The 15504-nt window shown below is 36.2% G+C and overlaps 1 protein-coding gene across 3 annotated transcripts in view; it reads left to right on the forward strand.

The window, feature by feature from the left end:
• The first annotated feature begins 353 nt into the window (after positions 1-353).
• The window catches only part of Wdr70 (WD repeat domain 70), a 289453-nt gene continuing 274302 nt past the window's right edge, over positions 354-15504 (forward strand). For 2 of the 3 annotated variants that reach the window (XM_027936264.2, XM_071612680.1), the window contains exons 1-4: positions 354-457; positions 553-618; positions 4524-4607; positions 11962-12082. In XM_027936264.2, the coding sequence (XP_027792065.1) occupies positions 433-457; positions 553-618; positions 4524-4607; positions 11962-12082 (296 nt within the window). In that variant the 5' untranslated portion in view covers positions 354-432. Of the gene's footprint in view, positions 458-552; positions 619-4523; positions 4608-9117; positions 9336-11961; positions 12083-15504 lie in introns of those variants that run through there. The other variant, XM_071612679.1, reaches the window with a different exon arrangement.

The raw sequence follows: 15504 nt of genomic DNA on the forward strand, positions 1-15504 counted from the left end.
CACTTTAGTAATCACAGTCATTCTGGAGACAGAGGCAGGAGGATCATAAGCTGGAGACCAGCCTGGCAACTCAATGAGACTATGTCTCATTGATAAAATAAAAAAGGCTGCGATGTAGCTCAAAGGTAGAGCACTCCTGGGTTCAATCTCCAGTAGTCGGGGAGGAAAAAAAAAAAAGAGTCATGGGTTTTAGAGAAATTCCAAATCATTTTTCCCACCCGTGGACTGAGCTGGCTGGCCGCTCGAGCGGCGCTTCCCCGCCCTCCCGCTAGGGCGGCGCTGTTCGGAAAGCCTGCTTGCCTTTGCGGAAGGCGCCGCTCTTGGCGTTGCGGCATCGCTGACACTCGGAGGCGAGACTTCCTCCGCGGTTGCAGGCTGAGTGCGGCACCGCTGTGGGCTGCAGCTGCAGGACGTTTCTCTGTGCGGCTTGCCATGGAGCGCTCGGGGCCCAGCGAAGGTGCGTTCGGCCAGGCGAGCCGGGGTGGGTGGGCGTGCTGTCCCTGGTGCCGGGCGCCGCACTAACGGGAACTCCTCTCCTTTTTCTTGCCACAGTGACAGGCTCAGACGCGTCGGGACCCGACCCAGAGCTGGCAGTTACCATGGGCTTCACGGGGTTCGGTGAGTGAATGGCAGGGGCAGAGCCCCGTCTCCTTTTGCAGAGGATATAAGAACTGAAGGTCAGGAGAGAAGGCCGAGTTGTCGCTTCTGCGTTGCGCTTTGTGGCGTGCCAACTCCTTTTAGCTTTAGCGTAGACTCTCTAGTTTCTCGATATTTTCCTCATTCGTCTTCTACCCTTCCCTTCTGTTGGGACCAGTGCACACGACACTTACCGACAAGTCTTGAAAGAAAGGTACAGTTTTTGGGACTTACTCGGAGGAGAACATATGTTGGTGGAAGGAGTTGTCTCTTTGCGTCCTGAAACAGAGCTAAGAAATGGCCTTTTTGGAAAAAAAAAGGGGGGGGGGCGGGGGAAGTCATTAGATAATATTATAATTGTTGTTCGATCCCCCTTTTTAAAAAAACATTTATTTATTTATGTATCTTTAGTTTTAGGCGGACACATTATTTTGTTTTTATGTGGTGCTGGGGACCGAACCCAGTGCCTCACGCATGCTAGGCGAGCGCGCTACCACTGAGCCACAACCCCAGCCTCTCGATCCCCCTTTTGTTAAAATATTTTTTAACATTTACTTTTTAGTTGTAGGTGGACACGTACCTTTATTTTATTTTTATGTGGTGCCAAGGTTCGAACCCAGTGTCTCACGCATGCTAGGCAAGTGCTCTACCACTGAGCCACAACCCTAGCCCTGTGTCGTCCCTTTAAAAAAATTTTTTTTTGGTAGTTGTAGATGGACAGCATGCCTTTATTTTATGTGCTTATTTTTGTGTACGGTGCTAAGGATCGAACCCAGTGCCTCACAAGTGCTAGGCAAGCACTCTGCCATGGAGCCCCAGCCCCTGTTCCGTCCCTTTTGCTTCTTTTTCCTCCAAAAATCTTTACTTCAATCTTTGTGTGGACCCTAGTTATGGCACATTATTGGGTAAAGAAAAGGGTCTCAACAAGATGTAGATGCCCTCAGTAAAAATCAAATGTAAATTGTTTTTCCATCCCATTTTTGCTGGGAACAAATGTCAGGCTAATGTATTTAATTCATTTATTCAGTTCATGTCTTCAGCCACATGTTTACTATCTTCTGGTGAGCACAGATCAACAAATAGGTAACTACAATATTTATTTTCATTTCAGGTCTTTTTTTTTTTTTTAATTTTAAAACCCTCCCCCCTAATTTCAAAAACAATACTTATTAATAGCAGAAAAATCTAGAGAACACAGTAAATCACAAGGAATAAAGTAAAATCACTCATGATCTAAAAATCAAAACAAAACTTCTCAGTTTTTCTGTATTAAGAAAATTAATATACTTATGTGTAAATTTACATTATTATTATTATGTACTGGGGATTGAACCCAGGGATGCTTACCACTGAGCTACATCCCAGTCCTTTTTTTTTTTTCTTTTCTAAATATTTTTAGTTGTAGATGGACACAATACTTTATTTCTTTATATTTATATGGTGCTGAGGATTGAACCCAGTGCCTCACACATGCTAGGCAAGTACTCTGCTGCTGAGCCACAACCCCAGCCCCCTAGTCCTTTTTATCTTTTATTTTGAGACAGTGTCTTTCTAAGTTGCTGAGGCTGGCCTCAAACTTTAGATCCTCCTGCCCCAGCCTCCCAAGTTGCTGGGATTACGAGCATGCACTATTGTACCCAACAATTTATAATATAACGAAAGACAATATTTTGAGGATTCATGTATTGTAAAACGTTCTCCCAAAACATGATTTTTTTTTTTTTTTTTTTTGTAATGCTGGGATCAAATCAAGGGCTTCATATATGCTAAACACATGTTCTACTACTGAGTTATACTGCTGTCCCAAAACACGATTTTGAATGAGTGGATAATAGACTAATAGTGCTGTAATGTGTAATATTTTTAACTTTCCCTTACATGGTTTGTAATTTAAATTTTTTAAAAATAAGGCTAAAAGAACATTTTTTATGAATAACACTTTTCTTTTTTCTATAAGGCTTTTTATGTGTATTTCTATAGAGTAGATTTCTAAAAGAAGGGCAACTTTTTTTTTTTTATTTTACAATGTAAATATTAAAAAGTATCTAAAAAAATGAGTATGCATTTTTAAAAGCTGCTTGACAGTTACTGCCATAATGCCTTTTAGAAAGGGTGTTTCAATATGTACCAAAGTCAGCAGTTTATAGTAGGAATGCCATTCTTATGATACCCTACCAATGCAGAATACGAATTATCATTTTAAAAAGTGATATGTGAAAAATGTTTATTCTTTTTACTTTGTGTTTTAAAATTTTGTGTTTTAAAATTACTTTGTGTTTTAAAATGAACATGTGGTTCATTCAAACATTGAGATTCTTCATAATTTCTTTAAACTCTCAAATTTTTGGTGTCCTATTTTTCACTATTATGAATTGATTGTATTGCTAATAATTAAACATGGGACTTACACATTGGGGGCCATTTTTTTAAAAGATGGGGGTGGTCTTATTATGTTGCCCTGTTTGGGACTGAACTCTTTAGTTTAAATATTTCTCTAGCCTTAACCTCTGGAAGTAGCTGGGACTGCAGGTGCACTAAGGGGCAATGTTTGAGGATTTAACCTGAAGGCTTTTGATTGTGTTCATTATTACATTGTTAATAAATCCTACAATCCAGTATTACATTCCTTTACTCAAGAGTGAGAGGAATGGTCCAGATGTTTATGCCAAGTAGGGGAAAGTTATGGGGATCATCCCCATTTCCACAGCTTTACATTTCACATTTAGTGTTTGGTTCTTTGGGAGTTTTAATACTATGTTTAAGATAATATGCTTAAAAATATAGTTAGTAATTATATATTTTTTTCCTGCTGTAACAAATTACCACAAATTTAGCATCTTAGAACTAGGCGATAATTATTGGTGCTGTTTTATCAGTCAGAAGTCCAGGTGAGCTGTGCTGCTTTCTCTGCTCTGGGTGTCAAGGCAGAAGTGGGGTGTTGGGAAGCCTGTTCTCTCATCTGGAGGATCTGGTGTGTGTCAGAAAAATCTGCATCCATGCTCAATACAGTTCCTTGCAGCCTTTCTGTCTGGCTGTCTCTTACCTCCTTAGCATACATGGAGTTCTCTTCAATGTTGTCCTTTTGTTTTCAAGCCAACTTCAGTGCCTTGAGCCCTTCTCCTGCTTTTGAATCTCTTTGGAAAACATATCTGTTTTTCATCTTTGCTTTTTAGGGCTTTGTGATTAAAATGGACTGAATAGAAAAGTCTCCCTATTTTAAAGCCTGTAATCTAATTATATCTGAAAAATCCCTTTTCCATGCACTTGGAATAGTTTCTCATGTTCTTGAGATTGAGGTGTGGACATTCTCCATTCTGCTCAACACACCATGGTTAAGGATCCAGATAAATTAGGGAAGTATAAGGAAGTTGGCCATTTAATGTTACAGGTTGAGCATTCCTAATTCAAACATCTGCAATTCAAACCTTTTGAACATTATGACAGTGTGCAAAAAGTTTTGGATTTTGAATTACGGATGCTTAACCAGTAAAATCTGTGCACATATTTCAAAATTTGAAAAAGCCCCAAATCTGAAATGCTTGTGGTTCTAAGCATTGGATAAGCGATATTCAACCTATACCTAGTATTTGAGGTTACCATTAAAAAGTCTCTGTAGGGCTGTAGCTCAGAGCACTTGCTTAGCACTGGTGAGGCACTGGGTTTGATTCTCAGCACACCACATTTAATAAATAAAGTAAAATGTTAAATTAAAAAAAATTCTCTGTAATCTAAATTCCTTTTTCCTTGATTTTTTTCTTCTTATTTTGGAGTCTTGATAGAAAGTAGACAGCCTAAGTGGTTATTGATCAGCCAGTAATTATTAAATACCTGAAGTTTGGCCAGCTTATTAAAAGATAGTCATAATCTGTCATTTGCTCCTGTTTTAGGAAAAAAAGCTCGCACATTTGACTTGGAAGCTATGTTTGAGCAAACTCGAAGAACAGCTGTGGAAAGAAGTCGGAAGACACTGGGTAAGAAGTTCAGATATTTGTCCTTTTCCTTTTATTGGTTTAAATACTGTATATACTTAGCAAGACTATTTTGACAGTTAAAAGACAGAAAAATATTTTCAAAGTTGTTTAAGGGACCATATGTGCTGGTTCTTTTTTACAAGCAGAACTTTAATTCTTTTTTCTTTTTAAACATGGTAAAAGCTGCACCTAAATAGGATAAGAAGGTCTGCATTCTAAAATCTTTTAAAGTGTGTTCTGTGAACAAATAAGGATTCTCAATTAATTTATAGGAATCAGAATAGCAGTTTCTTTATTACTTCTCCTCCCACCTCTGTCTGACTCTCATTTCATTTTTTTCTTTCCTGCTTACAGCGGAACCAGTATTTGGAAGGCTGGGCCAGAGGTGGCTCTCAGAGCTGTTTACACCACTGACTGTTGACCCAGACAGTATAGAAAATTGAGACATACAGTGAATGTGGCTGCTGCTGTTGAATCCCTGCCTTAATGAGTTGTATCAGACATTTAATGAAGGCCTTAATTTCCAGACTGGTTTGATACCAGATGGTTGGCAGTTCTAGGTACCACCTCAGAGTTTTCGGAGAAGACTGACTCCTCTGCTTTCTTTGGATCTGATTCAGCTTATTCTTATACTAGAGAAGAGGCTAGTAATCAGACAGACAGGACTCCTCAAAAAATTCAATTTAAATGAATATTGTTATTGTACTTGTCATTGTTGGTTTAAAAGTGATAAATGGTTTAGTAGCAATATCTAACATTTAGATTGTGAGCTTGAAACAAAATATTTCTGGTTTTTTGAAGAAAAATTTTTTTTTTTTTGTGTGTGTGTGTGTGTGTTAAAAAGGCAGCTAAGTACATACACTATTTGGTTTTTAATCTTCATTATGTGAAATTTCAAATTATACATACAGTAGTGAACTACCATTTACCTATCACTCAGATTTTAACTACTGTAACAATTCATTGCTGGGCTTGATGGCACAGCCTTGTAATTTCAGTGATTTGGGAGACTAAGAAAGAGGATCGCAAAATCAAGGCAAGACTCAACGAGACCATCAGCAACTTAGCGAGACCCTGTTTCCAAAAAAAAAATAAAAAAGGTCTGGGGATACAGCTTAGTGATAAAGCACCCCTGGGTTTAATCCCCAGTCCAAAAAGAATAAATAAACAAATAAAGCAAGCTACTGTTCCATTTGCTTCCTTTCTCTGATTACTTTGAGGCAAATCCTAGACATACTGTTTTATCTATAAATATTTAAGCATGTATCATAAAGCAATAAGGATCCTTTTAAAAAACCAGAATATTTTTTTTTTTAGTTATGAATGGACCTTTATTTTTTATTTATTAATACACGGTGCTGAGAATCAAACCCAGTGCCTCACACATGCTAGGCAAGTGCTCTACCACTGAGCCACAACCCCAGCCCTTAACCAAAATACTTTATAAAAGAAAGGAAAAACCAAACTGTTTTTCCTTTTCTCACATACTTCATGTCTAACACCAAATGTGTGGGAGTTTTTCTTCTGGCATCAAGCAATTCTTATATGAACACCAACTGGGTTTTTAACAACTCAATTCATTTCTGAAACTACTTACCTGGAAACCTCCACAGTACTGCTACCACTTCAGATGTTAATTGCTGGTTCCAGATTGTGACCTGTGTCTCTGATCCACTGACTATAAAATGGCATTCTCATGAACCCCCATCTGCTGTACTTAATAATTTTCTAGGACAACTCTTAGAGCTTAGGGAAACACTTTACTTAATATTTACTGGTTTATAAAGGATTTTCTAAAGTATAGAGATGAATAGCCAGGTGAAGTGATGTAGTGGGCAAGGTATGGGTTTGGGTAGATTCAGGGTACACCAATCCCTAAGCTCTTCCACATGTTCAGTAACCTTGAAGTTCAACTATAGTTTTCAAGAGGTTTTATAGAACTTATCTCTAGCCAACCCCCTTTTTTTCCCAGAGTAGTTCTATCCTGAGACTGTCTAGGGGACCTACAGTACTTTATCTCAACTTAAACTGGTTTACATGATCAAAAGGGGCTCCTAATGAATAACAAAAGACAGTTCAGACAACTCAGGAAATTCTTAAGATTTTAGGAGCTCTGTGGTTGGATATGGGGACAAAGATCAAATATATTTCATATTGTATATCACATGCTATTATCACATCTAAAAAATCAATTTTAATATCAGATACAAAGGTATGTTCTCTGAGATATATTTACAAACATTTCAAGCATTTATAAACATTTTTATGAATGCTTATACTGTCAAAATTTTGGTATATTGTATTTAGTTCTTTACGTATGTCATACAAAATGCTTTGAACAGGGCTGGGATTGTGGCTCAGTGGTAGAGCGCTTGCCTAGCATGTGTGAGGCACTGGGTTCAATCCTTAGCACTACATTAAAAATAAATAAACAAAATAAGGGTATTGTGTCCATCTACTACTTAAAAAAAAAAAAGCTTTGAACAGGGAGATATATCTTATTTAGCAATATAAGTTTTGTAGTCCCCAGCAAAATAGATTCTTAGTATATATTTGAGGAAATTGAATTGGATTTAGAATTGTAATACTACACTTTAAAAAAATCCTGACTATCTGGAAAATATTTTAGGTTGGCACAATCCACTGGAAAAAGCTTGGCATATGGAGCTGGAGAATTTAGGTTTGAAGTTCAGCCCCACAATCTACTAGATGACTAAAGCTGGATGGGTTGTCAAACATCTGATCCTTAAATTCTCTGTTAGGTGGATATGATAAGATCTATCTTGGGGGTTCTTGAAGGGATTAGTATGTTGGGCATATTATCTTGTAAATAGTCAAGTATATTTCTATTTTTAAATCCTATAATTTTTCTTCATAAAACATGTATGTACTCTACCTAAGAGAAATTTCAGGGAATCATTAGATTTTTACATTTCTGAAAAGTTGTCTCAAGACTGTTCTTAATATTTATTAACAAGTTAAATGTATTAAACTCTCTTGATTTAGTATTATGTTCTTGGACTTGGACTGCTGTTTCTACCCCTGATTTTAACACCTGAATCTACATTGATGTCTGTTTGAAAGATCTGCTTAGCTGTAGTATGTAAATGGAAAATGTGATTTGGGATAATTTATTGGAATATGTTAGTAATCTTCTGTCTGGGAAGTTATTCATTGGAAGACATTATTTTTGTGTTTGCCCAATTTGGCAATTAAATTACATCCAGACAATTGGATTGACATACAATTTGACTTTAAAATTGGCAAATTTAAATATAGGCATTATTAATTTCGTGGTTAGTATTGGGGTCTTTACCTGGGCATTGGTTCACACATGGGGCAGTAAGACCTTAACACTCTTAATAGTAAGTGTAATTGTCTTTGTATGTGGATGTGAACTGTTTTGGTTCTAAATGCCCTAGTAGAAAGAATGAATTACTATAAAATCTTAATAAAATATGTGTTAAGAAATGTATGGAAGTTATACAAATTGTTTTAATATGTCCTGTATGTTCCTGAAAGGTATAAGACATGAAAGACATAGACCCCCTTAAAAAATCATGAGGAAATAAATGGGGAAGAAACATTTTCTTTTATTCAGATATTTAATTTGGGTGTGATTATGCCTTGGGTGAATTATGAATTTTTTTCTGTTACTTGATGGAAAAAACTATTTTAAGGTAGGATTTGAATCTAATGTCAGTGGATGACTTAATGAACCTGAAAAGAGATAATTGTTGCAGAAATTTCAGAAATTAGACAAGCTTTAGGAAGAATTTTATTTTCCCCTGAAACATTTTTTCTCTCCAGCCAGCTAAATTCTTCCTCATCTTATGAATCTATGTTATGTTTTACTTTTCCTTGGAATTGTTTTAATATCTCTTGGGTATCATAGTTGTTCCTCACCTGTATTTTTATAAAACTATAAATTATAAATTTATTTGCATATTGTTAATGTCTAAAGCTACAACTTTGTTCTTTGTTTTCATATGTACTGTGCCTAACAGCTTTATCTGTAGTAGTTACATCCCTAATTTTTTAAAAATTTCTTTTAGTTGTTGATGGAAACTTTATTTTTTTCATTTTATTTTTATGTGCTATTGAGAATTGAACCCAGTGCCTCACACATGCACACATGTGAGGCAAGTGCTCTACCACTCAGCCACAACCCCAGCCCCACATACCTAAATATTTTTTTTTCATTTATTTTTTGAAGTTGTAGATGAACATAATGCCTTTATTTTATATATATAAAATATATAAATATATATGTGTGTGTATATATATATACACACATATATATATGTGTGTGTGTATATATATATATATATATATATACACACACACACACACACTTGTAGATGGGCATAATATCTTTATTTTTATGTGGTGCTGAGGATCGAACCTAGTGCCTCACGTGTGCTAGGCAAGCAGTCTGTCTACTGAGCTATAGCCCCAGCCCATTTTCCCTAAATATTTAATGGAGAAATGTAGTTAATGTAATTGAAACAGTCTCATCTAGTTTCTTATTCGTTAGTATTTTGCCATTAAACAGATTTTAAATTAAATTTTTATGAAATTGGTAGGCCAGTGAGTTTTTTTGTTTTTTTTTAAAGAGAGAGTGAGAGAGAGAGAATTTTTTAATGTTTATCTTTTAGTTTTCAGCGGACACAACATCTTTGTTTGTATGTGGTGCTGAGGATGGGACCCGGGCCGCACGCATGCCAGGTGAGGGCACTACCGCTTGAGCCACATCCCCAGCCCCAAGTGAGTTGTTAAATAACAAAAGTGGGGTTGTGGTTGTGGCTCAGTGGCAAAACAGAACGCTTGCCTAGCATGTGTGAGGCACTGGGTTCAATCCTCAGTACCACACATAAATAAGTATATAAAAACTAAAGGTACATCAACAACTCAAAAAAAAAAAAAAAAAAAAAAAAGAAGCCAAATGAATCATTTCAGCAAGGTTTAAGTACTGTGGGTAAAGAGAATATCACAATTAGAAAACATTTGTTTTAACTTATATTTCTAGTAATCTTATTTCCTTTACATTTTATCTTAACTTATTTCTTCCTACTAAGTAGTTACTATAGTGAAATTTTCAGGTGCTGAATTACATTTATTGGAATCTGCAGTTTCTGTGAATCCGTCTAGATGGGACAGTTGTTTTGGATAGTTTGCTGTTAACTTAAAGTTGTATACATATGGGATGCTTTTATTTTTTTTTTAATCTTTTGTTTAAGTTGTAGTTTGACACAATACTTTTATTTTTATGTTGTGTTGAGGATTGAACCCAGTGCCTTGCACATGCTAGGTGAGTGAGTGTTCTACTGCTGAGCCACAATCCCAGCCATGGCCCTCCCCCCCCCCCCTCGCCTTTTTTTTTTTAAGACAAATTGTTACCCAAAAGTAGTAGCTATAGGGAGGGGCCCAGCTTTGCCTGACGCATAATGATGCCTCCCATCTGGAGAAAATTATTTTCTTAGTGAGGAAAAGATAATGAGGCTAATAATTTAGCAAATAAAATTTCTGCATCATTATCTTCCTTATTAAGGACAGAATTGGCCCCAAGCTTATCCTATGGGATAAGCTGAGAGTACGAATGTCCCCTCAACGTGTAAGTCTTGGAGGGATGACTGAAAGCAGAAAGAGAGTAGGAGCCAAACTGGCTCAATCTAAATTCTAGATACTATGCTTCTATTTTATTTTTTTAAATTCAGCTTCATCCATAGAAGAATACAGAATTATTGACTCTTTTTACCCATCTCAGTTCAGTGGGTAGCAGAGAAAATCAACATGAGCTGGAATTATAGTTTGCCTTGCCTCTTCCCAGAGAGATTTTATCCTCCAGATTCTACTTGAAAGACTAGTTCCTTGTTGATACTTGCTGGTTATCTCTTTGTTTCTCTTCTTTCACATTCCAGCAACAAGACACTAAAGAATACAACATTGCAGTTAATAAATGTCCTTTGCTACTGCTTAACTGGATGTACAATATTGTATTTTGTTATTAAACAAAGGAAAAAATGTTAAAGATTATCTCAGGTTATTAAGAGTAGCAACTTAGAATCAAACTATATAATTCTTTTTCTTTTCAGTACTGGGGATTGAATCCAGGAACACTCTAACACTAAGCTACATCCCAGCCCTTTTTTTTGTTCTAACTTGAAATAGGATTCTGTTAAATTGCTGAGGATGACCTTCAACTCGTGATCCTCTTGCCCAAGCCTCTTGAGTACCTGAGATTAGAAGTGTGTGCCATATAATTCTTTTCCTACCTAAGTGCCCTCTCCAGTTGCAAAGTGAGATTACCAGAAGAAAAAAACTAAATTTTGTGAATAATTTTTTTTTCCTTTTTAAAATAAACAACTCTAGAAATCTAATAAAGGGGAAAATTTTCTAGAATTTTGATAGGTAGTCTTGACTAAAAATCCAGTGTAGGAAGTTCAGAAATGAAAAAAGCACAGTTTCTGGTTTAAAATGTAACAAGTAAATTACCTAAAATCTCACCTTTGGAGTCTTTTTTACATATCACCTTCTTTATCATTTTATATTGTGCCTTCATGGTTCATAGACTATTCACATGCTAATTTGCATTGCAACTCTGTTAATATTTTCTACATTTTCCATCTGTTTTTATTGGTTGCATTTTATGTTGTCGTGCAGTAATTTTGTTCAATTTTTTCCTATTGATCGTTTAGTTAGTAACTTTTCTTTTTAACTTTATTGTGGTAAAATAGAAGATAAAATTGATCATCGTAACCATTTTTAAGTTTTTAGTTTTGTGCAATTATCACCACCATTCATCTCTGTTGGTTCTATTCATCACATAAAACTAAAACTATTAAATAATAACTTCTCGTTCCTCCTCCCCCCAAGTCCTTTGTCTCTGGTTTTAGCTACTCTGTATCACCTCATGCATCATATAGTATTTGTAATGGTAACATACAGTATTTATCTTTCTTTGATTTGTTTCACTCAGCATTGCATCCTTGAATTTCCTTTTCATGGCTTGAATAATATTCCATTGTATGGATATACCACATTTTGCTTATCCTTTCTTCTGTAGATGGACACTTTGGTTCCTTCCACATTTTAGCTGTTGTGAATAATGGTGCTATGAACGTGGATGTACAAACGCCTTTGTATAATTATGCTTTCAATTTTTCTGAATACATTTTTTTCTAGAAGTAAATTGCTGGATCACGTGGTAATTCTGTGTTTAATTTTTTAAGGAACTATCACTGTTCTCCATCGTGGCTGTGCCATGGCTAATTTACTATTGTTGGTAATACTCTAAATCACATTTTAAGTTTTGAAGTCTAACTGTTGGAATTTCTTAAAATAATCTTTTCAGAAGCAAGAGAAAAAGAAGAAGAAATGAACAGAGAGAAAGAATTAAGAAGACAAAGTGAAGATATTGAACCCACACCATCAGGCTCAAATATGGCCAGAGATTGCTCAAAATCATTATCCAGGTGCCTGATTCTCTCAGAAGGCTTCTCTTAAACTATTATTTTTCTAAGTGTTCTTAAGACAATTTAGACAAAGATCCTGATATTAAAAGCTGAGTCAGGTGGATTGTGAGTTCAAAGCCAGCCTCAGCAAAAGCGATGCGTTAAGCAACTCAGTGTGACTTGTCTCTAAATAAAATACAAAATAGGGCTGGGGATATGGCTCAGAAGTCGAGTACCCGTGAGTTCAATCCTTGGTACTGCCCCCCCCCCCCCTCAAAGAAAAAGCATATTATATAAGAGGCAATTATCTGTTCCTAGGCCATGAAAAAGTCCTATGTCCTATTGAAATCAGTGGGATTTTATTTATTTATTTATTTGGTACTTGAGATTGAACCCAGAGACACTTTGCCACTGAGCTACATCCCTAGCTCTTTATATTTTTTATTTTGAGACAGGGTCTCACTAAGTTTCTTAGGGCCTTACTAAGTTGCTGAGGCTGGCCTTGAACTTGTGATTCTCCTCCCTTATCTTCCAGAGTTGCTGGGATTATAGGATTTTGTCACTTCATCCAGCTCAATGGGATTTTTAAAAAGTATTCCATATGATATGTTTAAATCTGTGCATTTTAAAAATTACTTTAAAGTGAAGCTTAATACTAAACTAATTATTAAGAACTTTAAAGAGTATGAACATAGATAGATACCAAATCTGGGTGGAATAATAAAAAAACCTTAAAGTTTAGATTACTATTATTGTTATTTTTATGGTTGAGAATCAAACCCACGGTCTTGGCATTTTAGGTAAGCCTTTTATCACTGAGCTATATCCCCTGTCCTACATATATTATTAATTGTCAAATTGGTTCCATAAACTTTTCATTGTTTAAATATAATATGCTGGGCAAAATCTACCATGGAATTGATTTACTTCTATTCTTGGATAAAAGTATAAATACAAAAACTCATGCTACATAATGTCATTTTTTTTGCTCACCTATTCTTTGGTGTAGATCTTTAGTACCTCAGTCTAGACTCTTGAGCAGAACCTTAAGTCTATATCTTGGCGTTTGCTAGAGTTTGTGTCTATTGGGAAGCAGAATGGGACTAGAAGTCCAAGTCTCCCTTTTAATTTTTTGGTACTGGGGATTGAACCAAGGGACAATTTATCACTGAGGAACATCCCAGCCTTTTTTTGCGGGGTGTGGGGGGGAGGTACTAGAGATTGAACTCATGAGCACTTAACCACTGAGCCATATCCCTAGCCCTATTTCGTACTTTAATATTTATAGACAGGGTCTCACTGAGTTATTTAGAAAATGTTAGGCATTTGTATTTCCTCTTAAGAGTTAGTAGGAAAAACAATTTTGTTTATGAATTTAGTTCCTAAATTGAAATTGTACAACCATAGACATTATTTAATGCTTATTTAAAAATCTCCTTAAAAAGTCTTCTGAGAGCCGAGGGAACTCCTGTAATCCAGTGGCTTAGGAGGCTGAGGCAGAAGGATCAAGAGTTCAAAGCCAGCCTCAGCAATGGCAAGGCACTAAGCAACTCAGTGAGACCCTGTCTCTAAAAATAGGGCTGGGGATGTGGCTCAGTGGTTGAGTGCCCCTGAGTTCAATCCTCGGTACCCAACCCCCGCCAAAAGAAAAAAAAAAAAAGAAAAAGAGTCTTCTGCGAAAGAGGATTTGATGCTTCTCTATTTTCTCATCCAATATATGCTATTTCTCATGCTCTAGTTTATGTTTTGGTATCACATTAAATCAAGGCATATTTTAAAATATGGAATATATTCTGTTTTCTATCAAAGACATTTTTGGAAATAATTTCATGGACTTTGTTTTGTTTGGGTACATTAGAAGCAAAACACCAGAAATGGAATTAGAAGCTACATAGAACCTAATTGCATTTTATCCAGATTTTATGTGGGTATTAAGACTGGATAATTAGCCATGAAATCAGCATAGATAACTTTAGTTCTCAGTTTAATGCTTATTTTTGAATTAGTTAACTTAGCATGGGTACTAAGGATCAATATTTTAGTTTAGAGCTCTAGAGGCTTTGAATAAATTTGCATTAAGAAGTTCTGTGGCTTCTAAATGCATAGAGCTGGAAGTTGTCCTTTAATCACAAGGAAGATAATTTGATGAGAGTAAATAACTTAATATATATTTGTAGAATCATTCAGTAGTTAATTCATTAAGCATCGTCTGTGGAGTAGACACTGTTTTAGGCACTGGGGCATATAGCAGTGATTCAGGTAAGAACTCTGTTCTAATGGAGCTCATATTGGGGTGGGGTATTTTAGGGAGTGGACAACAGACTATAAACAACTAAATAACCAATCAAATAAGATAATTTAGCATACATGTAATGAAGATTAGAAATGTAAGGTAATTAAGCTAATAGTGCCTTGGGGATGTGTGAAAATTTAGAGAAGTTGTGCTCTGATGCCTGTTTGAGGTGGTGACAGTTGAGGAAGCCTGAATGGTGGCAAAGAAGCCATATAACAAATTATGGAAAGAGTGACCTGGAAAAGAGAACTGCAGTGTAAAGACCCTCATGGTGAATCAAGCTTAAACTGTTCAATTAAGAAAGAAAGCCTATGGGGCTGGATATGGTGAGCTGGCCAGCTCAAATCTTTAAGGAGGTTTTCTAGCTCTTTGTGTAAGGATAATATGTTTGTGAGAATGTATTCCCTCCTGTGTTGAATCTAGATGAAAATAAAAAGAAAAATCCCATCTTTCCCATCAGTAATTGTTGAGTAACCTTCTATATGTCAAGCATCTCTTAGATGCAAGAAAGAGCAGTGAGCAAAACATAAATTTCTTCTTTCATGGAGCTAACATACCTGAGATACTTTATTAGAAGGTTCTGATGCTTTTAATCTAATCAAAACATTTGAAAGATTAAAAAAGATTAATTGATACTATAAGTAGTGCTGAATTCTCATCTCTCTGGAGATGGGATGGAGGTATGGTGGATATTGGTGGCTCTCAAAATGCCTAGAGATGTTTGATTAGAGACCTTAAATGTGGTCATAAGTGTCTCAAAATATTTTAGATTAAAAGAAAATGGCTGGGGTTGGGGATGTGGCTCAAGTGGTAGCGCGCTCGCCTGGCATGCGTGCGGCCCGGGTTCGATCCTCAGCACCACATACAAACAAAGATGTTGTGTCCGCCGAAAACTAGAAAATAAATATTAAAAAAATTCTCTCTCTCTCTCTTTTAAAAAAAAATGGCTGGATGAACAAGGTGGTGCATATCTGTAATCTCAGCAACTCAGGAGGCTGAAGCAGGTGGATTGCAAATTTGAGACCAGCTTGGGCAATTTAGTGAAACCCTGCCTCACAAAAATAACAGAAGTGGGAAGGGCTTGCCTGGCATGTGAAGCTCTGGGTTCAATTCTCAGTACTGGGGAAAAATGAATAAATGGGAATCTATA

The sequence above is a fragment of the Marmota flaviventris genome, chromosome 5 (genome assembly GCF_047511675.1).
Source record: "Marmota flaviventris isolate mMarFla1 chromosome 5, mMarFla1.hap1, whole genome shotgun sequence".
Taxonomy (NCBI): Eukaryota; Metazoa; Chordata; class Mammalia; order Rodentia; family Sciuridae; genus Marmota; species Marmota flaviventris.